This window comes from Marmota monax, unplaced genomic scaffold (assembly GCF_021218885.2).
Source record: "Marmota monax isolate L192 unplaced genomic scaffold, Marmota_monax_Labrador192_F-V1.1 WCK01_AAM20220418_F8-fsc00132, whole genome shotgun sequence".
NCBI lineage: Eukaryota > Metazoa > Chordata > Mammalia > Rodentia > Sciuridae > Marmota > Marmota monax.
In genome coordinates, this window is record NW_026695199.1 from 7,860,249 (window position 1) to 7,887,625 (window position 27,377).

The 27,377-nt window shown below is 38.3% G+C and overlaps 1 protein-coding gene across 1 annotated transcript in view; it reads right to left on the reverse strand.

The window, feature by feature from the left end:
* The window catches only part of Adamts3 (ADAM metallopeptidase with thrombospondin type 1 motif 3), a 258,179-nt gene that overhangs the window by 211,849 nt on the left and 18,953 nt on the right, over window positions 1-27,377 (reverse strand). Inside the window, exon 3 of the mRNA XM_046428779.2 lies at window positions 26,273-26,679. Coding sequence (XP_046284735.1) covers window positions 26,273-26,679 — 407 coding nt within the window. The remainder of the gene's footprint in view (window positions 1-26,272; window positions 26,680-27,377) is intronic.

Genomic DNA, 27,377 nt, shown 5'->3' on the forward strand with positions numbered 1-27,377 from the left:
ATCACACTATTTACTCAGCTGGGTGGCTTTTAAAAACAGAAATGCTTATATTTCCTACTCTATCTAAATCCCAGGGAAGTAAATACTATGCCTGCTTTCACTCATCGTGGCATCCACTGCACTGCAGGTACCAGGCACACAGTAGGTACTCAGTAAACACTGATTCAATCAAGTTCAATCCAAATGACAATCAATCTGTTCATATCTTCCCAAGAAGCACCGAGAGGAAGAATTCAGTCGAAAGATCATGAATCCTGGGAGTTACTCAGAGAGACATAAATTAGAGAAACAAATATTTGTCTGGAAGAAGTCAAATAATCTAGGAAACTAAAGAGGTATGGCTTCTGTACTTGCTTGCGAATCTTTATAATATTCCATTAAGAAGAAACCATAAAGAAATGAAGGGTTCCAAAGGCACAGTTGTGGTACCAAGTTTAAAAGGGATTCTATGTGGAGGAAGTATTCAATGAGGGTGCCTCAAAACTGGGGGATGACAGGGAGTAGATTACAGTGCTTAACAGTTCTATGTCTTCATTCATTCATTAACTCATCAGATAGTTATTATGCACCTGCCACACAGGAGACATGGGGCCTGGCTTGGTGTGCATAGGAGCAAGCATCACGTGCTCCACTCTCATGGGTTTCCAGCTCAGCACAGAGTTGGAGAGGCTTTAAACAGGTAACACAAGTGATCAGTGCTCAGTAAAGACAACCACAGCAACCTGGGAAAGTCAGCCTTCCAGCATATTTTATTTTCTTCCAAAGTGTAATATCTTTTTTTAAAATTCTACCTTAAAAAAAAAGAAAAGAAAATCAACAGGTTGCCATGCTGATTTTATCTATTTCTGTTGCTTAACAGGAGCAAATTAATTCAACACTCTGCCTCTATGACAGCATTGAACTCAAGTTTGTGTTTGAGTCAAGACAATATTGATCATTCTCAAGCTCATATGTGAAAGAAGATGGAAAATGAGAGGAAAAAAACCAAAGCATTAAAACACTATTCAGAGGATCAAGTCAATTGGAATGAAATCTTAGAAAACGTGAACCTTAAATATCTCAAATTCATAACACTCTCTTCATTTTGTGAAAGTCATATACAGGGAAAACTAAAAAGAGCAAAGATCTATAATTCAACTGTCAAACGTAGTCATCAATTCCTTATTCCAAAATTCACACCAATAGGTTTGTCAACACTAATTTGTTGAGCATACACTGTGCGCCAAGCATTGTTAAAGACCTCTAGGGAAGAGTTTCATCCTCACTGGAACCAACCACCCCCGACAAAATTCAAAATTAATTTGAAATGCCAATTAAGACTACTGAAAAGATGAAAAGCACTAACACAGAGTGATTAGGGTTTCTGCTCTGCCTAGAATTTCCAGGAAAATCCTCTTTGAGAAAATAAGAATTTAAGCTCACACACAAATGATGAGTAAGATATTCTCTATTTGAAAATATAAAAAAGAATATTCTGAGCCGGGTGCAGTGGTGCATGCCTATAATCCCAGTGCTCATGAGGCTGAGACAGGAGGATCACAAGTTCAAAGCCAAACTCAGCAAAAGCAAGGCATTAAGCAATTCCGTGAGACCCTATCTCTAAATCAAATACAAAATAAGGCTAGGGGATTACGGAAAGCCACCCATGAATTCCTTGAGGGTCTTCTCTAGATATAAAAAGCCAGGGAGATTTAGGTTTGGCCTGGCAAACTACTTTGTGGCTCCTCCAACTCAATGGATTGCCCAATGCAGGTGACTTCTATCTCTGCTTTATGAGGAAGACCAATTGCTATATGATATAGTACACAAAGCACAGAGTAGAAGGAATGACACAAGAGAGGGAACTGAAGCCAGGTCTTACAGTGTCACCTGGGAAGATGTCAGAAATGAACTCTCAAGCCCTGCTGAAAACCTTCTGGGTAGAGACTCCAAGGTGGTGCACAGAGACCTGTTTTAACAAATCCTTCAGGGGTTCTAATGCCCAGTAAGATTCAAGGCATCTTAAGTAGAACAGAAGCTCTCAACCCAATGTGCAGATTAGACTCATCTGGAGGAACACCTAACCAGCACTCTGTTGAGTCCCACCCCAGACCTAGTCATCTGTCTCTGGGGTTGGGGATTAAGTAATTACAATACATAATGCGTATTGAAACTACTGACACAGGATCTTAAAAATTAAGGTGAGAAGTTTGGATTTTTTAATTTTTTTTAATAAATGACAGTGGAATGCATTACATTTCTTATTACACACATAGAGCACAATTTTTTTCATATCTCTGGTAGTATATAAAGTATGTTCACTCTAATTCATGTCTTCATACTGAGACATTTGGATTTTAACGGGAGTCACTCAAAGCTTGTAAACATAGAAAGATTCATCAAATTTAGAAATGCCACTTCAACTCCTGACAGATGAAGAGGGGCAAGAATGGACCCAAAAGATTAGTTAGGAGGTCACTATAATATAAAGGGAAGAGATGATGGTGGTTTGACCAAAGTTGTAATATAATAAGTTGAAAATATAATAAGTGACTCAAAACATAACCTATAGGAAAAAAACCTCAAGACATATCATGTATTTAATAGGAGAGATGAGGAAAAAAGACTGTAGGAAAACCGTAGGTTGTTGTCCTGAAAACTGGTGCCCCAAACTTCTTGGTAGCAGCAGTGGCTACCAAGCCTTGATCTTTGGCCCTGTTATATTTAGACATCCAAGTAGAGAAGCTGAATAGGCAGCAAAGCATACATACAAGTCTAGGGCTAATGGGGGAAGTCAGGCCCAGGCACTTACAATGTGAGTCTTACTATGTAGATAGTATCTGAAGTCATAAAATCAGATGGGATCATCTAGGTTGAGAGTATAGATACAGAAGAGGGTTGGGTAAAGCTCGAAGCCCGTATATGAACAGAGTACATGGTAAAGGTAGGGGAGCCATGATGTAGGACGATGGTGCCCAGACTTTAAAACCACAGGACAATTGGCAATCTCAGGGCTAATGTGCTGCCTTGCCACAAAGCCCCAACACCAGCTGATAGGAGAAAATTGGCTTCAGAAATTCACAAGGATATCTCCATACTGCTTTCCATATTGGCTGCACCAATTTGCAGTCCCATCAGCAATGTATGATGTACATTTTCCCCCACATCCTCACCAACACTTATTGTTGTTTGTATTCATAATAACTGCCATTCTGACTGGAGTGAGATGAAATTGATTTGCATTTCTCTAATTGCTAGTGATGATGAACAATTTTTCATATATTTGTTGACTGACTGTATTTCATCATCTGAGAAGTGTCTGTTCAGGTCCTTGGCCCATTTATTGGTTGGGTTATTTGTTTTGGGTTTTTGGGGGTTTTTTTGTTTTGTTTTTTTGGTATTCAGCTTTTTGAGTTCTTTATATACCCTAGAGATTAGTGCTCTATCTGAGGTGTGAAGGGTAAAGATTTGCTCCCAAGATGCAGGCTCTCTATTCACCTTGGAAAATTGGGATGGAACCACCATTTGACCCAGCTATCACTCTCCTTGGTCTATACCCAAAGGACTTAAAAACAGCATACTACAGGGACACAGTCACAACAATGTTTATAGCAGCACAGTTCACATTAGCTAAACCGTGGAACCAACCTAGATGCCCTTCAATAGATGAATGGATAAAAAAAAATGTGTCATATATACACAATGGAATATTACTCAACAATAAAAGAAAATAAAATCATGGCATTTGCAGGTAAATGGATGGAGTTAGAGAAGATAATGCTAAGTGAAGTTAGCCAATCCAAAAAAAAAAAAAAAAATGCCAAATGTTTTCTCTGATATAAGGGGGTTGATTCATAGTGGGGTAGGGAGGGGGAACATGGGAGAAATAGACAAACTCTAGATAGGGCAGAGGGATGGGAAGGGAAGGGAGGGGGCATGGGGTTAGAAAGGATGGTGAATGTGATGGACATTATAATGCAAAGTACATGAATGAAGACACGAATTGGTGTGAATATACTTTGTATATAACCAGAGATATGAAAAATTGTGCTTTATACATATAATAAGAATTGTAATACATTCCACTGTCACATATAAATTTTTAAAAAAGAAACAAAATGCATTTTATGCATCTCAAGAAAAAAAAATTCCCAAGGATTTCTCAGTGACTAATGCTCACCCAAACATGATACAAATATCCACTTCAAAGTTCTACCAGGAAATCTTTGCCTGAATAAAATGAGAAAACCAAGGATCAAATCTGTTAAATGACTTGTTTAAGTTCACCTTGTTGCTGTACTCCGCCAGAATATGTCCATGGTCTGGGGAGATAGCACTTCTGGATACTTCCAAAGAACATGTTGCTTCCAGGCAAGAGGACTGAGAAGGGAAATTGTAATTGTGAATAGTTAATCCAAACAGACTGACAAGGGTTGAATCAAGCTGGCTGGGATTATGACTGAGGAGGTAGCAAGGGCCAAGACAGTATTACAAACAAAAAAAAAAAGTTCAAATACCTTACCAGAGAAAGTGGGTCAGCTGGACAAAAACCAGTATCCAGTATTACTGCACACAAAAAAGAAACAGTTGAGCTATGAAGTGTGGCACTGAGAAAATGTTAGAAATGCAAATGTTCAGGTACCCTACAGTTACAAATCAGAAATGCTGAGGTGATGCCCCACAATAAACTCTCCAGGAGATCTGAGAAGCCCCCTTGAAGAAGACAATGGTACTCAGCCCTGCTTAGATATTCCTCAAATGCACCATATAGGAACTCTCCCAGGGAAAAGGCTATATCCAACATCCCTATCCTAAGAAACTTTGGCACTTCCCTAACAGCCTGATCAAGGGAAATTCCTTCTGTTCTTAGTGTTTTATAAATAAATATACACACACATTCTCTTTTAAATGGTTGCATCTCACGAGGAGTCAAGCAGTAATAGCAGTTAAGTTCTTTGGTGACTTCAAGAACAGAGGATTTATTCATATTTAGTGTATTAAAAGGAAATTTTATAAAAGAGATTGTGTTATTATAAAGTAATCATATCTCAGCACTTGAAAACATAAACACTCATCATACAGTTTCTACAATGAACACATAATGATCACTGTGATGCTTTGATATGCTCCTTCACCAAAGAATGGATGAATTAGAACAAAACTTAGTTATAAGTCATAGAATATCAGTCCTAGAAGGAACCTCAGGAAGCATAGTTATCAGTTTCCTAATTTTAGAGCCCCAAGCCCATAAAGATTAGGAGAGCCAGTAATGAATAACTGAGAATAATAGTGACTGTTTCATGAGGTTAAAAAAAATGGTACTCATCTATGAATGATTAAGTTATTTTATTGGGAAAATAATCAACCAGTGAGGGAGGGGGTAAGTTGAACAAATTAGGAATTTTGATCAGAAATTTTATGTATTCAATTATTAAACGGTACGAAAAATTATTCATATTTTGGTTTGGTTTAGAAAATATTTCAAAACATAAGGTTTAACAAGTGCAACAAACAAAATCTAATTGATCTCATTGAAACTCCTGGTTTTAAGTATACAAAAAGTATAGCAACATGGAGCTATGAGTACTGCACAAATCTCAAAGCACTCTCATAAATGAACACTGTCTATTTGATTTCTAATCACAGCTCATTTAAAAAAGATCTCCCTGAGAATTTTAGATCAATGGTTAGGGTATAGGACCAACGTGTCTCAAAGTCTTCCCCCATCTTTATACACCATAGTTGAAGCCAAAGGCAGCAATGAGGTACAGCTGACTAAATAGAGACAGAGATCTCATGGTGAGATTTTATCTGGACCTACATCACTATGCGTGGTCTGCTTTCTTGTTCTGGCAGCCAATTAATACCATCCACAGAGCCAGGTATGCAAAATGAAGGACTATAGGAAGCCAGGCAGGAAAGCATGAAATACTAGCACACTCTAAGCAAGATCAAATATCATGCATGTCCAAAGGAGGTATTACCCTGAGATTTCAGTCATTATGTTGAAAGCATTGTGTTTCACAGATAATGCTAAATAAAACTTTTCCCACTGTATATGGGTTACTAACATTTGCAAATTTTCTCATTAAGTGCTATTCTCCATTTTCTCTCAGGCTACACATACTCAGGAATCTACCTTAAGATGGGGTCCTGCTATATTTATATAACACCTCTGCATGCAAGAGCACAGTCTTCAAACCGTGACTATCTTCTATCTTTAAGAATATCACCAGGGACTGGGGTTGTGGCTCAGTGGTAGAGAGCTCACCTAGCATGCATGAGGTACTGGGTTCAATCCTCAGCACCACATGAATGTAAAATAAAGATATTGTGTCCACTTAAACCTAAAAAATAAATATTTTTTTAAAAAAGAACATCACCAAAAAGAAGAAGGCCTTTCAGAAATCTCCTACATTATGGTTGGAAAATATTATTTGCTAATCATAAACCCAGCAAGGTGCCAAAAGTCAACAATAATAATGCCATTTAAGTTGTATTGTTTGGTAGTTGGAGCAAGGTACCCCTATGCCACCTCTATATCTAAACACTTTAACTACCTTTACAGAGATATAAAGAATGCATCCCCCTAGCTAGATGCATGTTTTCACAGTAGACTCTAGACTAGGGAAAAAGGAATATATATAAGGTACCTCAGAGACCACAATCACCTAAGAAAAGAGGTATAAGATGAATGAGATTGTGAAGATTTTCACTAATAGCATATACCATCTAATGCTATTGAACTCTCTGTCCCATGAAATGTCTCATGCTGATATTCATAATTTAAAATATTTGACCAAAATGAAAAACCTGAAAGTAATGATCAAAAATTGTGACTTATGCTTGGTAAACTCCACCCTAGTCAGGGTGTGGGCTATTACCCTAATAAAGGGAAATTTTTACTACATTAAGAGGTCATTCGCTATGAGATTAACTGAATGATGTATGGTCAATTGTACAGAATCAAGGTATTATTAGAACAAGTCAATCATGGTTACTATATCTCTGGAATTATGAAGAATATAGTAAGTGGAACAAGATATTTTTACTTCACATTTCCAAGTACAATCTAAAGAAAAACTTTTATACCATAGTGATATATACATATGAAGGAAAGTAGTGAGTTTCCATCCTTAGAAGTCTTCAGGAGAGCAGAGGTTACAGTGTTCCACAGAGAAGATGATGTCAAAGGAGCCCTGCATGAAATAGTGAGGTAGGTAAGGTGATCTTAAAATTAACAATAATTTTTTTCCTAAGGTTTTCATTTCATTGAAGGCTGTACTTTCTACAAATTAGTTTGCAGGCTGAGTTGGGCAATTGCAATATGTTTTATTTTGTAGCCTCAGTCATTGGTATTTCATAAATTATTAAAACAAATAATTATAAGTGAGGGGAAAAAAGGCTAGGGATTTTAGTAATAATCACTGATTTCCTAGAGGCCATAGTGTGAAAACTGCACCAGTGTTCTGGGTAAGGATGTGAGCTGAGCTGACAAGCATTCCTTCCCCCCATCACACTGGAGGAAAGAGACCTCAGGAAGGTAAAATAAATATTGAAAGTCACAAGGCTAGTAAGTGGTCAAACTGGAGTCCAGGTTAGCCTGATTCTAAAACAACACTGTGGGCACACTCAACATGAGTCATTTCCCTCAAGCATTCTACTAAAGGTTTGACTCATCGATGGCACTTAAATTCTTTCATACGGAACTCTTGTAAAGTTCCAAATCTCAGAATAGTTTGGCCACTGTTTCTCTTCATTGGTTTTACTGATTATCCTCACTACAAAAGTCCACATTTAATACATTCCAAGGGCCTCTAAAAAGTAGGATGATGTATCAGGTAGGACTCTGGAAAGACGAGGAAGTAGAGTGCAACAAAACTCTTCTTGCACCTAGACAGTAAGCACACTAGCAGAATCTGATGACAAGAGTTTGGAACTCTGGAATCTACTGAAGACTTGTAACTTCCAAGGGAAAGCCTGAATGAAAACTGTGGTTAATTTCAGTCATTTTTACCTCATAACACAGTAGCAGCTCCTAATCCCTCACCCCTCAACCCTGAAGCTGGCAGCTTGCACACAACTTGCATGAGGGAGAATGAGCAAAAGGGACCATGTTTTCCCAATATTGGGGATCTGCGCCCTGATCAAAAATTGCTTACAATCACAAAGGTGCACATAGAGAGTGGTAGCCACTGTTGGGCCTCTTCTGATTCTTCCAATGCCCTTCCCATCTGGAAGAAGTGACTTAAGTAAATGGCACACTTTTTTTCTACTTCACTTTTACTTTTATGGAGATTCAGACTTTGAACACTAAGACATTCAAAACCAACTACATGAATGAACAAAATTAAAGTGTCATTATGCATGCCCAGGGGCAGGTGGAGGCTCAAAAAAGACCTGAGAAGACCTTAATTTATGTCTTGTGCTAATCCTCAGAACTGAAACAGCCTATGACAATTAAAAACAAAAACAAGCAAACTTTTATAAAGTAAAAAATATAATTTCCATAATTTCTATTTTATTAGTTGTTATGTCTAGTTCTCAACAACAACAAAAAATCACAAGCCATACAAAGAAACAGAAAGCATGACCATGGATGGGGGGGAGGGGTGTGGATAAAAGATGCTATGCCTGAAAAACCTGATGACAAGGACTTTAAAACAATTGTCTTAAAGATGCTCAGAGAAGTAAAGGAAGACATACCTAAAAAGAAACCAATTTTGAAGCTAACAGAGACAATAACAGAAATGAAAATTCACTAAGGAGATTCTAAGGCCATTTTGAGTAAAAAGAAAAGTCACTGAACTTGAAGATAGGACACTGGAAATTATTAAGTCTAAGACATAGGGGGGGAAAGTAGAAGACAAGTGAAGAGTGCCTGCAGGGTCTCTAGGACACCATGAAGAGAACCAACATATACATTGCCGGAATTCCAAAAGGAGAGAAAGGACAGGGTAGAGAGAATAATAGAGAAACAATGATCAAAAGCTTCTCAAAGTTGATGAGAGACATAAATACACACATCCAAGACGCTCAATAAATTCCAGTAGGATGAGCTTAAGGAGACTCACATCAAGAGAGATTATAATGAAACTGCTGAAAGACAAAGGCAGAATTTTGAAAGCAGCAACAGAAAAACTACTTCACATAAAAGCAATCCTAAATAAGATTATGAACAGATTTCTCATAATCAATTTTGGAAGTCACACACAGTGGACTGACATATTAAAAGTATAGAAGAAGTGGCTGGGGTTGTGGCTCAGCAGTAGAGTGCTCACCTAGCACATGCATGGCCCTGGTTTGATCCTCAGCACCACATAAAAATAAATAATAAAGGTATTGTGTCCAACTACAACTAAAATGTATGTATGTATATGTGTGTGTATATGTATATGTATGTGTGTGTGTGTATATATAATATATATATTTTTTTAAGTGTAGAAGAAAAGAAAATATCAACCAAGAATCCTATATCCAGAAAACTGGCCTGCAAAATGGAGGGAGACATCAAGATATTCCTCTATAAATAAAGTCAAGAGAATTTGTTACCATTAAAGTTTCCCTATAATAAATACTAGTTGAAATAAAAAATAGTAAACAGTAACTTGAAACTTTAAGAAATAAAGATTTCAGTAAAAGTAAGTACATGAGAAATTATAAAAATTATTATTTTAAAGTGGTGTGTAAATCACTTGTAGATACCATATTATTAAGAAACTAATAAATTTAAAACTTAAGAGTTTAGGTTTCTAGAAACACAACATATAAAGATTGAATATGGAGACATCTGCAACTGAAAGGGGAAGGGAAAGCACTCTTAAAAAAAAAGTAAAGTTTTTATGCTACTGAAGTTAAAATGGTATAAAATTAAATAATAGTGTTATAACTTCAGGATGTTAAATGTAATTCCCCTACTATCCACAAAGAATGTAGCTAAAGAACATATATAAAAGGAAATGAGAAAACAATTTTAAGCATTTCATTACCCACCCCCCAAAAAATCAACTAAACATAAAGGAAGACACGACATTGTAGGCAACGAACAACAAAAAATTATGAAGTATATTGAAATAAATAACAAAATAACAAAGGTAAGGCCCTTCCTCACCAGTAATGAAAAGTAAATAGATTAAACTCCCCAATCAAAAGACAGAGATGGGCAGATGGATTACAAAAGAAAAACATGATTGAACTATATACTGTTTACAGGTTTACAGGACACTCTCCTTAGATCCAAAGACATAAGCAGGTTAAAAATGAACAAAATGTTATCACATATTAATATCAGACAATTTAGGAAGATGGCGGCAAGGGGAGTGCATTGCCCCCGTGTGCTGCTTCACTGTGTGGGAGTATGACAAGTCAGGACGGCTAAAGGATATCTTGTTAGGAATTTCCAGCAACAGTGGGGTGCTCCGGAACCTGGAGGAAGGATTTCCATCCCACGAGGATCGGCTACGGGGACTCAAACACGAGAGGTTTGTCGCACGGAGGGTAACACTGCTTATTCAGCAAATCGCCCCGCGGCTAGAGTCTGCAGCGCGCGCTGGGAAACGAGGAGATAGCGACGCAGGGATACAGCGCTGCAGTTTCTGCCAGCCGTGCAAGCACCGTACTCAGGGCTGAATTCTGGGTTCGAGACGGGGGAAGGAAGCGGTCCATCTCGGTTCTCCACACCGGTCAGACCACAGAGGAGGCCAGCAGCCACCATGTTGGAAAGCTGACGTCACCATCCCTGTTTTCGACTGACCGCAGCTCATTCAGCCATAGAACAGGTAATTTCAGGCTGCCATTCGCCTGCAGCTTGCAGACAGATTGCTAGGGTTCAGTGCCTGGGTGCTTCTTAGAACCTGATCTTATCGGAGTGAACACCGAGCGCGGGGCAGCCGAGTTCCGGCTCCCGGAACCGTCCCGGAACCGCCCTGGCCCAGGGCTGCGGAGCCTGCGGAGGCTGCTTCTTGGACCCTGCTCCTATCAGAGCATACACCAAGCACTAAGCGGCCAAATTCCGGCTCCCGGAACTGAGCCCGCGGGGACTGCTTCCTGGAGCCTACTCTTATAGGAGCTTACACCGAGCACGGAGCGGCTGAGTTCCGGCTCCCGGAACTTCCCTGGCCCGGGGCTAGGAGCCCGCGGAAACTGCTTCTCGGTCCGGGTCCTGCTGAGGGCCGGTCAGGACTCACCCGTTGCTTTGGTTGCCCGGCAAGGGGAACGAAATGCTGCCATTCGCATAGGATACCAACATGGCAGAGATCTGATGTCAGCAGAAAGCGGCGGAGGAGAGAACTTCATCAACACCAGCGGCGACATAAACAGTTGGTCTCCTGGTAGGGGGGGTGAGGCACAGACACCCGAGTCTCCTCAATTTGTCGTCGAGCCAGAGGGGAGGAGCCAGGCCGCCGCCAGCGCCCGGAGCAGGCCCAGCGGCTCGCCAGCGTGGTGACCGCATGACCCCAATTGGAGAGGGGGCGGAGCGGAGCCGCCACCCGCACCCGCAAGGTGGGCAGACCCGCGACCCAGTGGTACATGGGCGTGGTAGAAGGGGCAGGGCAGAGCCGCTGTTTGCGCTTGCAAGGTAAACAGACCTGTGACAGCCTGGCGGGTTAGGCCCAGTGGCCTGCCAGTGTGGTACACACGTCACCCCAACTGGAGTAGGGGCAGAGCAGATCCTTCTCCCACGCCCGGATCAGGCCCTGCTGGTGTGGTGGTCACGTGACCCCAATTGGAGTGGGGGCGGAGCGGAACCGCCACCCGTGCCCGCAGGGTGAGCAGACCTGTAACCAACCTGCAGATCAGGCCCAGGGGTCCGCAGGCGTGGTAGGAGAGGCAGGGCAGATCCGCCGCCCGCGCCTCCAAGGTACGCAGACCTGCAACAGACTGGCGGATCAGGCCCAGGAGCCTGCCGGCGTGGTACACACACCACCCTAATTGGAGTAGGGGCAGAGCAGAGTCGCCGCCCGTGCCAGGAACAGGCCCAGCGTCCTGCAGGCGGGGTAGTCACGACACCCCAACTGGAGTAGGGGCAGAGCAGAGCCTCCACCCGTGCCCGAAAGGTGGGCAGATCTGCGACCAACCAGCGGGACAGGCCCAGTGGCCTGCCGGTACGACAGACACGTCACCCCATTTGGAGTAGGGGCAGAGTAGAGCCGCCGCCCGCGCCTGCAGGGTAGGCAAACCTGCAACCGACCGGCGGATCAGGCCCGGTGGCCTGCCGGCGTGGTACACTCGTCACCGCAATTGGAGTAGGGGCAGAACAGAGCAGCCGCCAGCGCCCAGAACAGGCCCAGTGACCTGCCAGCGTGGTAGCCACGACACCCCAATTGGAATAAGGAGAGAGCAGAGCCGCCGCCCGCACCTGCAGGAAAGATACGCAAGCAGTATGAAAAGACAAGGAAAGAAAGGACCACAAGCAATGCAGGTCAACGCAACTTTAGAAGAGGTAACAGCTGCAGCAGATGGAATGTCAGATAAAGAATTCAGGATATACATGCTTCAGATGATCTGGAGTATCAAGGAAGACATTAAACAGCAAAATCAGACAATGAAAGATCACTTCGACAATGAATTACGCAAACAAATCCAGGAAGCAAAGGATCAACTATACAGGGAGATAGAGGTTATAAAAAACAAACAAACAGAAATCCTAGAAATGCAGGAAGCAATAAACCAACTTAAAAACTCAATGGAGAATACTACCAGCAGAGTAGAACACTTAGAAGATACAACATCAGACAATGAAGACAAAGTATTTCAACGGGAAAAGAACATAAACAGCGCAGCAAGACTGTTAAGAACCCATGAGCAGAACATCCAAGAAATATGGGATAACATTAAGAGACCAAACTTAAGAGTCATTGGGATACAGGAAGGTACAGAGCTCCAAACCAAAGGAATGAGCAATCTATTCAATGAAATAATACGAGAAAACTTCCCAGACGTGAAGAATGAGACAGAATCCCAAATCCTAGAAGCCTACAGGACGCCGAATGTGCAAAATCATAAGAGATCCACACCTAGACACATTATAATGAAGATGCCCAACATACAGAATAAGGAGAGAATTTTAAAAGCTACAAGAGAAAGGAAGCAGATTACATTTAGGGGTAAGCCAATCAGGATAACAGCTGATCTTTCAACACAGACTCTGAAAGCTAGAAGATCCTGGAATAACATATTTCAAACGCTGAAAGAAAATGGGTTCCAACCAAGAATTGTGTATCCAGCGAAATTAAGCTTCAGGATGGAAGATGAAATTAAAACCTTCCACGATAAACAAAGGTTTAAAGAATTCGCAGCTAGAAAACCATCTCTTCAAAACATCCTCGCCAAAGCATTACAGGAAGAGGAAATGGAAAATAACAATGAAAACCAACAGTGGGAGGTAGGACAGTAAAGGGGGGGAAAATAATCAAAGAGGAAAACAAACCATGTTTAGTAACAGAAATAAACAAATATGGCTGGAAGAACAACCCATATCTCAATAATAACCCTAAATGTTAATGGCTTAAACTCACCAATTAAGAGACACAGGCTAGTAGAATGGATCACAAAACAAGACCCAACAATATGCTGCCTACAGGAGACGCATTTGATAGGAAAAGACATACATAGGCTGAAGGTGAAAGGTTGGGAAAAATCATAGCACTCATATGGACTTCGGAAACAAGCAGGAGTGTCCATACTCATATCAAATAAAATAGATTTCAAGCCAAAGTTAATAAAAAGGGATAAAGAGGGACACTACATACTGCTTAAGGGAACCATACACCAACAAGACATAACAATCATAAATATTTATGCCCCAAACAATGGTGCAGCTATGTTTGTCAAACAAACTCTTCTCAAGTTCAAGAGTCTAATAGACCACCATACCATAATCATGGGAGACTTCAACACACCTCTCTCGCCACTGGACAGATCTTCCAAACAAAAGTTGAATAAGGAAACTATAGAACTCAATAACACTATTAATAACCTAGACCTAATTGACATATATAGAGTATACCACCCAACATCAAGCAGTTACACTTTTTTCTCAGCAGCACATGGATCCTTCTCAAAAATAGATCATATATTATGTCACAGGGCAACTCTTAGACAATATAAAGGAGTAGAGATAATACCATGCATCCTATCTGATCATAATGGAATGAAACTGAAAATCAACGATAAAAGAAGGAAGGAAAAAGCATACATCACTTGGAGAATGAACAATAGGCTACTGAATGGTCAATGGGTTATAGAAGACATCAAGGAGGAAATTAAAAAATTCTTAGAGATAAATGAAAACACAGACACAACATATCGGAATCTATGGGACACATTGAAAGCAGTTCTAAGAGGAAAATTCATTGCGTGGAGTTCATTCCTTAAAAAAAGAAAAAACCAACAAATAAATGATCTCATACTTCATCTCAAAATCCTTGAAAAAGAAGAGCAAAACAACAGCAAAAGAAGTAGAAGGCAAGAAATAATTAAAATCAGAGCTGAAATTAATGAAATCGAAACAAAAGAAACAATTGAAAAAATTGACAAAACTAAAAGTTGGTTCTTTGAAAAAATAAACAAAATCGACAGACCCTTAGCCATGCTAGCGAAGAGAAGAAGAGAGGGAACTCAAATTACTAGCATACGGGATGAAAAAGGCAATATCACAACAGACACTTCAGAAATACAGAAGATAATCAAAAACTATTTTGAATCCTTATACTCCAATAAATTAGAAGATAGTGAAGGCATAGATAAATTTCTTAAGTCATATGATCTGCCCAGATTGAGTCAGGAGGATATAGAAAACCTAAACAGACCAATATCAATTGAGGAAATAGAAGAAACCATAAAAAGACTACCAACTAAGAGAAGCCCAGGACCGGATGGGTATACAGCAGAATTTTACAAAACCTTTAAAGAAGAACTAATACCAATACTTTTCAAGCTACTTCAGGAAATAGAAAAGGAGGGAGAACTTCCAAATTCATTCTATGAGGCCAACATCACCCTGATACCTAAACCAGACAAAGACACTTCAAAGAAAGAAAACAACAGACCAATATCTCTAATGAACCTAGATGCAAAAATCCTCAATAAAATTCTGGCGAATCGGATACAAAAACATATCAAAAAAATTGTACACCATGATCAAGTAGGATTCATCCCTGGGATGCAAGGCTGGTTCAATATACGGAAATCAATAAATGTTATTCACCACATCAATAGACTTAAAAATAAGAACCATATGATCATCTCAATAGATGCGGAAAAAGCATTCGACAAAGTACAGCATCCCTTTATGTTCAAAACTCTAGAAAAACTAGGGATAACAGGAACATACATCAATATTGTAAAAGCAATCTATGCTAAGCCTCAGGCTAGCATCATTCTGAATGGAGAAAAACTGAAGGCATTCCCTCTAAAATCTGGAACAAGACAGGGATGCCCTCTCTCACCACTTCTGTTCAACATAGTTCTCGAAACACTGGCTAGAGCAATTAGACAGATGAAAGAAATTAAAGGCATAAAAATAGGAAAAGAAGAACTTAAATTATCACTATTTGCAGATGATATGATTCTATACCTAGCAGACCCAAAAGGCTCTACAAAGAAACTATTAGAGCTAATAAATGAATTCAGCAAAGTGGCAGGACATAAAATCAACACGCATAAATCAAAGGCATTCCTGTATATCAGCGACAAATCCTCTGAAATGGAAATGAGGACAACCACTCCATTCAAAATATCTTCAAAAAAAATAAAATACTTGGGAATCAACCTAACAAAAGAGGTGAAAGACTTATACAATGAAAACTACAGAACCCTAAAGAGAGAAATAGAAGAAGATCTTAGAAGATGGAAAAATATACCCTGTTCATGGATAGGCAGAACTAACATCATCAAAATGGCGATATTACCAAAAGTTCTCTATAGGTTTAATGCAATGCCAATCAAAATCTCAACGGCATTTCTTGTAGAAATAGAGAAAGCAATCATGAAATTCATATGGAAAAATAAAAGACCCAGAATAGGAAAAACAATGCTAAGCAGGAAGTGTGAATCAGGCGGTATAGCGATACCAGACTTCAAACTATACTACAGAGCAATAGTAACAAAAACAGCATGGTACTGGTACCAAAACAGGCGGGTGGACCAATGGTACAGAATAGAGGACACAGAAACCAATCCACAAAACTACAACTATCTTATATTTGATAAAGGGGCTAAAAGCATGCAATGGAGGAAGGATAGCATCTTCAACAAATGGTGCTGGGAAAACTGGAAATCCATATGCAACAAAATGAAACTGAATCCCTTTCTCTCGCCATGCACAAAAGTGAATTCAAAATGGATCAAGGAGCTTGATATCAAATCAGAGACACGCCGTCTGATAGAAGAAAAAGTTGGCTACGATCTACATACTGTGGGGTTGGGCTCCAAATTCCTCAATAGGACACCCATAGCACAAAAGTTAATAACTAGAATCAACAAATGGGGCTTACTCAAACTAAAAAGTTTTTTCTCAGCAAAAGAAACAATAAGAGAGGTAAATAGGGAGCCTACATCCTGGGAACAAGTCTTTACTCCTCACACTTCAGATAGAGCCCTAATATCCAGAGTATACAAAGAACTCAAAAAATTAGACAATAAGAGAACAAACAACCCAATCAACAATGGGCCAAGGACCTGAACAGACACTTCTCAGAGGAGGACATACAGTCAATCAACAAGTACATGAAAAAATGCTCAACATCTCTAGCTGTCAGAGAAATGCAAATCAAAACCACCCTAAGATACCATCTCACTCCAGTAAGATTGGCAGCCATTATGAAGTCAAACAACAACAAGTGCTGGCGAGGATGTGGGGAAAAGGGTACACTTGTACATTGCTGGTGGGACTGCAGATTGGTGCAGCCAATTTGGAAAGCAGTATGGAGATTTCTTGGAAAGCTGGGAATGGAGCCACCATTTGACCCAGCTATTCCCCTTCTTGGTCTATTCCCTAAAGACCTAAAAAGAGCATGCTACAGGGACACTGCTACATCGATGTTCATAGCAGCACAGTTCACAATAGCAAGACTGTGGAACCAACCTAGATGCCCTTCAATAGACCAATGGATAAAAAAAATGTGGCATTTATACACAATGGAGTATTACTCTTCATTAAAAAATGACAAAATCATAGAATTTACAGGGAAATGGATGGCATTAGAGCAGATTATGCTAAGTGAAGCTAGCCAATCCCTAAAAAACAAATGCCAAATGTCTTCTTTGATATAAGGAGAGTAACTAAGATCAGAGTAGGGACGAAGAGCAGGAGAAGAAGATTAACATTTAACAGGGATGAGAGGTGGGAAGGAAAGGGAGAGAGAAGGGAAATTGCATGGTAATGGAAGGAGACCCTCAGGGTTATACAGTGGAGGAGGTAGAGAGAGAGGAGGGGAGGGGAGAGGGTGGAGGATGAGAAAGGCAGCGGAGCACAACAGACACTAGTATGGCAATATGTAAATCAATGGATGTGTAAGTGATGTGATTCTGCAATCTGTGTATGGGGTGAAGGTGGGAGTTCATAACCCACTTGAATCAAAGTGTGGAATATGATATTTCAAGAAATTTGTAATGTTTTGAACAACCCACAATAAAAAATTAAAAATAAAAATAAAAAAATAAATAAATATAAATAAGAACATTTAAAAATAACTCACAAACTTTAGTGAGGCCTAACCCTTCCATTTTTTCCTGTGTATGTAAATAAATCTTTTTAATGTTTAAAAAATATATATATATATATATATCAGACAGAACAGACTTCAAATAAAAAAATGCAAAACATAAAGGACATTATATGTTAATTAAACATATGTATAACAATTATGACTATTTACACATTTAATAACAGATGACCAAAATATGTAAAGTACAACTTATACAACTTAGAGAAGGAAAAGACAGATCTACAAAAAGCTATATATATCAATAGTTCGTACTAAATTCTGGATAGTAAAACCAATCAAGTAAGGAAATACAAAACCTGAATAACACAAAAAAAAATCAACTACAGTTGACCCACCAAACGACATGGGGGCTAAGGGTATTGACGCCCATGTAGTTGAAAACGTTCATATAACACTTAACTCCTGAAAAACTTAACTACTAATAGCCTGCTGTTGACTAGAAACCTTACCAATAACATAATTATATATTTTGTTATACATGTGGTAAAAGAAAGAATATGGAGAGATCATTTTTAATTGTGATTTGCAATTTATCAGAGTTAAACTGCTTATCAGAGACAATTCAACACCCCAGGGCATTTTAAGCAGATAATGGCAACCTTTGAGTTCATCACAATAGCCACAAAAGTAGGCTACAAAAGTATTCAAGTAGCATGGTATATACTTAATTTCAAGAGTTGTGATTTAACAGTGAATCTTTATATTTGTTTACATTTCTCTTGACTGAGAACTCTGTTGTATACACAAGTAAGTTGTTTTTCACTATACTATTTATATATACATCTATACACACCTTTGTGCATAAAAACATATGTATGCAAATATATTTCCATATATATATATATACAGTTATACAGAATAGATACTATAAATAATATAGTATGATATAATGTCAAATCAACTTATTTATTAGTAAGGTTACTTTTGTCCTTGAAAATTAAAGAATACTGATCAAATTACACTACCCTTTACAGTCTACATTTTTTACTTTCTATATAAAAGTACACTATAAACAAAAAAGTCACTAACTGATATCAGAAATGCTCCCTGGATACTATAAAAAAAGAAATATGGTAATAGAATAAATACAGTGAAAAAGTATAGAAAATATGCCAGATGGAAGAAATTACAGTCCTAGGAGATTCACTAAACGGGGGCACTTAACTCATCAAACCTGAAGATTGAGGAACCTATAATGGAAAATAAACTCAGATTTTTAAAAATCAAAACTTCATAACTCTGTGACATTTTAGGAACAAGTTCTAGAAAAGCATTTCTTGTCAATACCTCCTCAAACTCCAGAGAAAGGAGTCTTATGACTTCAGAGAAAACTTCCTCTGAAGAAAAGCAACAAAATTCAAGAACAGGGATCCTTTGCCCTTTTCTCGCCCTGAATGTCCATGCAACCCTGACAATATCAACTATACATCCCTAGTATACCTCCTTATTCTTTCTCACTCTCATATCATATCTGCTTTAGTCCTAAATTCAGGTAAACTGGACCAAGACTACTTTGGGTCTCCTGTGTATTTGTTTATTAGATCTGTAACAAAAATTCATGAAATCAACTTTCCCGTGCTTCCTCACTCAACTCACACCTGGCTCCCACCAAGAGATTCTTATTCCCCTATCCATGCCATCCCTGCCACCATTCTTAATCACTTTAACATACATGTTTATCTTCTCAGACACCTAGTAGCACAAATATCACTTCTTCCATCAAGCTTTCTACCATTCTTGTAGACAGAGATAATCTTTCCATCACCTAAACTCTCATTTCACCTATTCTAGCTATTTAAAACATTAGCCTAATACTTTGGTTTTATTTTTGCATACATTGTTTCCGGTACTCTTTTAAAGGCAAAGGTTTCCTGGCCTCAGTATTCATCAAAGCAGTCAGTATAGTGTCTTACATATACTAGTGCTTCAAACTGCTTTATTAACTTGGATCAATACTACTAGAATCAAAGAGTATTAAGTTAAACAAATAACACTGAGTTTGCAATTGGGAATCTTGAGTCTTGTGTTCAGTATATAAGCTCTCTGTGACCTAAAAGAATGATTATGTACAAAGGCCTCATGTTGATTTTGTTATGTACTACTGTTTTTATTTCAATTACAATTTACCAGAAGAAAACATTTAAGATGTGATCAGCACTATTTTCATGGTTCTTAAAGCATTTCTTATCTTGAAAAACTCATCACAGATTTCATGGCATTGAGAAGAATAGGAGACTACTTCTCAGGCCAACAATAAGAAGAATAAGCACTCCCAGGCCCTTGTTATTTTCTGTTTCTCCCAGTCTGTCCAAACAGAAATTTGCCAAACATATTTACTGTTTTCCTCAATCTTTAACATCTTCAAATTTAATTTTAAAGATGTACTATTGCCAAAGTTAGAGAAGATAATGGAAAATAAACTATAATCAAATTTACGTAAATAAAATAATGAACAGTTAAAATTTATAGTACTCATAAATAGGAATAATTTAGAGTGACTACAAAATAACTAATATAAAAATATTCTTTAAATTTGAAAAAAACTTTTGTCCTTTCAACTTTTTCCTTTCCTACTTTACTTCAAGTCATATATTTGATATTCTTTGCATAAAGTAAGTCACACAGAGGAATACAAACAAAAAAAATGTTGGAAAAGGGTTGACACATGAATGATTCTAGGCATATGCAAATTAGTAGACAATGTGAAAATGATCAAGGACTATGCCAAACCATCCCTCTCCATTCTGAATAAACACAGACTGGCTGCTTCTCTGTGAAAAAGGAGGCCGGGTGGAAGATGTATGCAACAGCTCAGACCTGTCATAGGTCAGCAAGCAAAACTAGGTAAATACTGTCATCTTCCCTAGGGCCTCTGCTTGACCAAACCTTGGGTAAGGAGCAATGAGGTCATGTACTGATTTTCCCAGACTAGTTAAACTGGAGGACTCCCATCATTCTTCATTTCAAAAGGGGCCAATGTCTACTGCTTTTTACTTTCTACCTCAGGAAACTGAAAAGTATAGAAGCTTTGAGCCTCTTCTAATCTTGCATTGCAAAAATAGCCTGGTGTCAATTCCTGGAGGTAAAACATGGCTTCAGTCCTTTGTTCCTCAGACTTTCTAAGGTCATCATGTCATATAAACCAGAAAGACACAGATCTCCCCTCTGCCTTATTAATAAACAAACATATCTTCCGTGGAAGGAAAAGGTGGGAGGCCATAGGCCTTTAGAGATCGGGTTCTTCTAAAAGCAGATATTCAAATGTCAACATCTAAAGATCAGCCCTCGAAAACCCTCTCTTCTAAATACACTATAAATGGCTACAAATTTGTACCTATTTTTAGTACCAAATTTCTTTTACCAGATAGGCTGACCTGAATCTACAATCATCAGTCAAATGTTCTCAATACATGCACATTGTTTAAAAGACTTACTGAAACAGGCATAGCAAGAACATGTTTTTGAAGGCACCAAATCCCAACACAAAAATTTTAAGGCAAGGAACTAGGGCTGATTTTAGTAGAAGTTTGCAATAGCCTACAAAGAATTCATTTGGTCTTGTCCAAAATCTAACAATGCCTCTGACATTAGCCAGATGTGACTGTCAGATATTTTAGAAAACAGTCTCTTATTATCCCTAAGTTGCTAAGCTTAACTTTCAAAACCCCTGCTCTATTAGTAAAGACCTCTGCCAGATGCCTCAGGGAGTCCCATAATAATTGGATCAAGGATGAGGAAGGAGGAAGAAAGACAGGAGGAAAAGCATCTTCTGCCTGTGTTTTAATCAGAACTTCCCTGAGTTTATCAGTTTTACATGTTATTTTATTAGACAACTCCTAGTAATTTCATTTGAAGCAAAAATTAAAAATGTATAAAAATGTTGAAAAACTGTCCTAGATAAGCTCTCTTGATCTTAAAATCAGCCCACAAGGAAATCACTGAACTTGGGTAACCCAGGAGAGCAATTATCTAGTCAGTTCTTCAACTCTCCACCAGTTCCCTCAGATGCCAATCCAGCGAGATTAATAAGGCAATATTGTTTTAGCAAATTCAGAAAAATTTGATTTCTTCATATTTTGGAACTCATGACATAAAACCTACTAACCAAGCAACCTTTATTTTGGCAAATTTGGAGACCACAAATAGGACTGTAAGCTGCCATTACTCAGACGAGAGATTTATTGGTGTGACAAAGCAAATGGCAGGGCTCTGTGGAAGAAATGCATTTCATTCTGGGGTGTTCAGCTATCAGTGTGTTCCCATCAAGAAGTATGGGAAACACCTGCCACCAGGGATCCTCACCACCAGACTCTCACTTCAGAGAGGCAGAGAGATGAAACTTGTCAATGTCCTCCAGCCAACAACATCGGGACCACACCTGGAGTTGACAAGCTGAGTTTATTTATTACAGGTTAGCAGAGAGAACCATGAGCATCTTAGTAAGAGACTGTTAGAAAGAACCTATGTTAATTAGGATTTGGGCTTTAGTTGGTTAGGTGATTTGGGGAGAAGAGCAATCTAGAGAAGCAGGACTTGGTTCTAGGTTGGATGCTGTCAGAAAGTGGGGATAATTCGATGACTAAATAGCTCAATAATCCTAACCTGTAGGCACAGTGGTCTAGAACAGAATAAAGCTGTTAAGAATTCTAAGTCACTCATAAATTATAATTTTGACAAAGAACAGGAAAGGGCCAATACTAGCCAGGGACAGATATTGTTCTTGATAATACTAGGAAAGAATCTTTGTCAACTCCTTGGTGCAGGAGACCTTGTTTATTCAGAAACCACTGAATAATATTCTAGTTATTATGCATATCTTTGTCTATATCACATTTTAATCCTTAGCTTTGAACATGTGACTTGAGGGTTTTCTGTCCTCTTCACTGAAGCCCATGTTGAAGTATCTTTTCTGTGCTCACTCCATATAATTACCAGGAAATACCAGCTCCACCTGAATATTTCAGTCACTTATCTATGTCCAGAGTGCATAAAATCAGCCAAGTAATGCTGCTTGCTTCTCAAACTATCTGCAGTAAAGAAGCCATTTCTTTACTCCCCAGTTTCAGATCAGTCTTTTCATAAAATGCAATAAAAACGTTACTAGAAAAATAAAATGAAACATATGAAATACCAGCCCTATTTTCAAAATCATTATTAGACCCAACACACATACAATAACTGTCAAATTGCTAAAAATTTTTTCCTATATTTATCTAGTCATAAACCTGAGTCTACAAAGCCCATTTTGAGCAGCACTGGGATTATTATTATCATTATCATTATTATTATTATTAAATCAAAAACATTATTTAATACAAGTTAATTCAGTCTCATGTGCTCCCCATTTCAAACTCACATAGCAGCCTAAGAGAGAAAGAGGTAAGGAATCTCACTCTTGGAGATTCCTTCCTAAGAACCCACCAGTCTTAAGAGTAAATACCTGTGGCTGCTCCCAGGTACAGCAGCTTCACAGGACACATGCAGAAAATCAGATCACTGAAATCCCTGCTGCAACCATTCTAAAATTAACCTAGTCAAAAGATTAAATCTCCCCTCCAGATAGAGCTTCAATGATATTCTCTTCCATATCAGAGACTCCACTCCATGCTTGCTAGACTCAGATTTCCCCATCCATGTTTTTAGGACAGAAGTGGCCATACTTTCTACTAGCATAATTTGGATTTGATTATAATCCCAGAGCTTCCTAGGGCAGTGGCTTTCTATGCCACCAGGTCAGTCCTCCAGCATTTGCATTATCTCCGTAACCCTGCTTCCCTCCAAAGGTCAAGAAGCTGAAGCTTAAGTCCATATGTAGCACATCAGAGGAACAAAAAGAGCTGAGGTATAGCTACAGATCACCCAAATTTATTCATATTCTCATCAATTAAACTTCCCATTTTGTCTCTGCTAAGGTTTATCCTGACCAACACCAATTCTGCAATTTTAAGAATTCATCCCCAGTTCAATGAAATAGCCACTGTATTATCCCTCCAGTCTGTTAATCTGCTCTCGGTAACCCTGCTTCTGTTTCTGCCACCATCTGCTTTCTTCCTCCTGGCACAGGGCTGCTGTGAGCTGGAAACTAAAAGAGGCTTCCATCTATGAGCATGTTCACATAGTGAGCGCTGCCTGATGAGGCCAGACCTACCCCGTTCCTGGATCAACTCAAGACCTGGCCCACTTCCCTCTCTTTAGAAACTGTCTCATTCATAAAATCTCTCCAAAAGGTATTTCCTTAACCACAATTTAAGGTAAACATGATTCACATACATACATGAAGTACACATATATTTAATTACATAAATATCTTCAACTATTATATATATTTCAATAGCACCAGAAATTTTAGACAGTGAAATTCTAAGGCAAATTTAATCATCTTTGAGCTCCATAAGGTTGTAAACATAATTATTTCTCTTATCACTTCTGGCTTCCAACCAATACTTTTTAATTAATTAATGGACCAAAAAACAAAGACTTGCACTTGCAGTCTACAAGTCTTATACACACTTATATTATTCTAAAGTGTATATGATACCAAAAGATAACGTATCTTGATAATGAGAAATTAAGGCCTAGGGACATAGTTGAGTGGTAGAGTGCTTGCCTAGTTCACACAAGGTCCTGGGTTTAATCCCTATCACCTCCAAAAAAGAAAAAAAAAAAAAGAGAGAGAAATTAAATAATCAATAATCCTAATTAATAATGTTTAGACACACTTAATTTTCCTTTTACTTATTATCTATGATTAAATAATGACATGTACAATAAGAAAAACACTGACCACTAAGATTTAAAAGTTACTGTGATCATCCATTAAAATAATTTATTTGCATTTTCCTTCCCTAACCTGATTTTAAAGCTAATGTCCCAAGTTTCAAATCTTAACAGAGATTTTTTTTTATTTTATAGCATAAAATAATATACTGGCACTGAATTAAGATTGATACTCAAGCTGGGTATGGTGACGCAGACCTGTAATTCCAGCGGCTTGAGAGTCTAAGGCAGGAAGATCTCAAGTTCAAAGCCAGTCTCAGCAAATTAGCACAAGGCCCTAAACAACTTAATGAAATCCTGTCTCTGAATAAATTTTTTAAAAAGGGTTGGGGATGTGGCTCAGTGGTTAAGCACCCCTGAGTTCAATCCCTGGTACCAAAAAAAAAAAAAAAATTGATACTCAAAATATTTTACTCAAAAGTATTATAAAGCAAGTGCCATTTTACATAATTTATTCCTTTTATGCCTTAGAATTGAATCAAATCTTGTCAATACTTGAATCTAAACTACCTTAGTCTTCTTGTCTAGGAAGTTTTTTTTTATTCAATGACTTAATTCAGGTTTAGTCAACCTTTCATGTAGAATGAGAAGAACTTGAGCACTTCCTTATTTCTCAAACCCCAGAAGGTAGTCCACCACCAAGTATAAAAGTACAGATTCTAAACTAATGGAATTCAAGTTGAAGACTAGGACCTGGTACCAATACAATAGTTTCCTGCATTAATTTTTAAGAAAATGCAGAACATTAGTAGTCAGGATAAGCCTGCAAAAAAGAACATCTGAAACAGAAGGAACTCATCAGCATTTGGTAAAACATACAGTGTCATAACTCCATTGGGTTAAGCCCATATTTCTAATGGCATCAGGACAAAAGCAGAATACTCAAGGTATCAAAAGAGCAACCAAAATAGAGTAGTTATAATACAATACATAGGTGATATTTTAAGAACTCCCAGAAGCAGTGACAGAACAAAAGTAACAGCCTTGAACACCCAGAAACAGCAACCTGACAACCACAGGAAGATAAATGGTTGTTCTTTTTGAACAAGACTTAGAGAGAGCTATGAACGGAAGAAGCATAAAACTCTGACACAATTTTCAAGTAATACTTAGAGACACAAAATCAAAATATTTCACATCTGTGAAGCACGTAAAAAAGAGTTGGTTACTATTGGCCTCTGCTGCAAAACTGAAAATCAATACGTGGATATTTTATTTGAACATTTTTAAAAGGATATTTATTTGAACATTTTTTAAAAAATCAATCATAACTACCACACAGAAGTACACCTCATGTTCAGAAAGTAATGCTAGTTGGGCCAATTTCTGACAAAGGATCTGCTACATTTCCCACTTCACCATTCTGTGAGAAAGCTAAAGAATGCTTTCAAAATACTTTAAGAAGATACCCAAAGTTTCCACATAAGAAGTGAAATACCATCCTTTTGGAAGAATTTATGTTTGTTTAGGAAGCTTTCAGAAAGTTTTAAAAGAAAAAAGGAAATAAAATCCACCAACATAACATAAGGGAAAACAAAAAATGCTAAAATAGTTCTTTTTTGTCTCTTGGAATAACGCTTTCTTCACGTCTCAAATTAAGCCAAAGCACACATCTTTGACAGTAAAACGTTTTCTAATGCCTTTTCCTGCACTGAAAATATAACAATGAGGCTTCCTTTCCACCTCTACCTTCCAAACCATGCTGAAGACATGCTGAATTCCAAACACCTGCAAACACACACAAGAGTGCACACACACACACACACACAGGATGGAATGAGTCTTACCAGACCATCACAGTTGCTAATGGCAACAGAGGTTCCTGGAATGTCCATGATGTCACCAACATAAGCACAGTTAGTCTGCAAAGGCTCTTTTCTCCAGATTCTTTCTGAAGCACTTCCGGGTTGATGATTATTTATGGGGTCGGTTATATTCCCAGGCATCAGAGATGTCTCATGCCATTCCACAACAGCCCCAGGAGCTACTAGTTGAGTGTTAGGCTTTAGTCGCAGATGAAAATCTCTTCCAAATGCTGTGATGTTAAAGAACAGTTGCTCAGGGTTGGAAGACACATCCCTTGTTGACCTCTTTTTGTGATTTGCAGAAAGAATATGGGAGAGATAATGTCCTTCTAGATTTGTGCTGACTGGAGTCACCAGCTCATACTCTCTATGTCTCTTTACTGGTAAATCTGTGGAGTAAAAAACAGAATTGTAGAACTCTGCAACGAGAACACAGAGATGGACATAACAAAGGAATAAGGTACCCACCTCACAAGGCTGTGCCACATTGGCATAATAAATATATGTCTGTAGCATCTCATAAATATTAAGCTTCGAGAACTCAAATCATCTCTCAAATGTACTTAGGTAACTCAATGAACCATTTTTTAATTTAGAAAAAAATATGTATTACATTGTGAATATTCACATTACATTTATATGTTGGAGAACATGAATATAACAAGTTTCCATAAGCTATACCTGGCTTGCTTTAAATCAATACATACCTCCAAATAACTTATTATTGGCACAAATGACATCTGCTACAAACTATTAACAAAGTTGATATTATGCAGAAAAAAAAATCTGATTGTTTCATTTTTCCCTGTAGAAACTCTAGAATTTATGCTAATTACAATAAACATAGTTTGTTTCTTCTGCCATAAACCTGTAATTTTTATACTGCAGTACACAGGGCTATAGTTTCTACATATTTTTCAGTCATAAAAACCCTAACAACCACACTTCACGGGAGAGGAAACTGAGATCCAGGGAATGTCTGTGTCCAAGGTCAAACATACGTGAAGCTCAGATTTACTCCACAGCCCATGTGCTCATTCTGCTCTGCTCTTCTATGCCCCTAAATCCTCATCTTCAAAAAATTAGA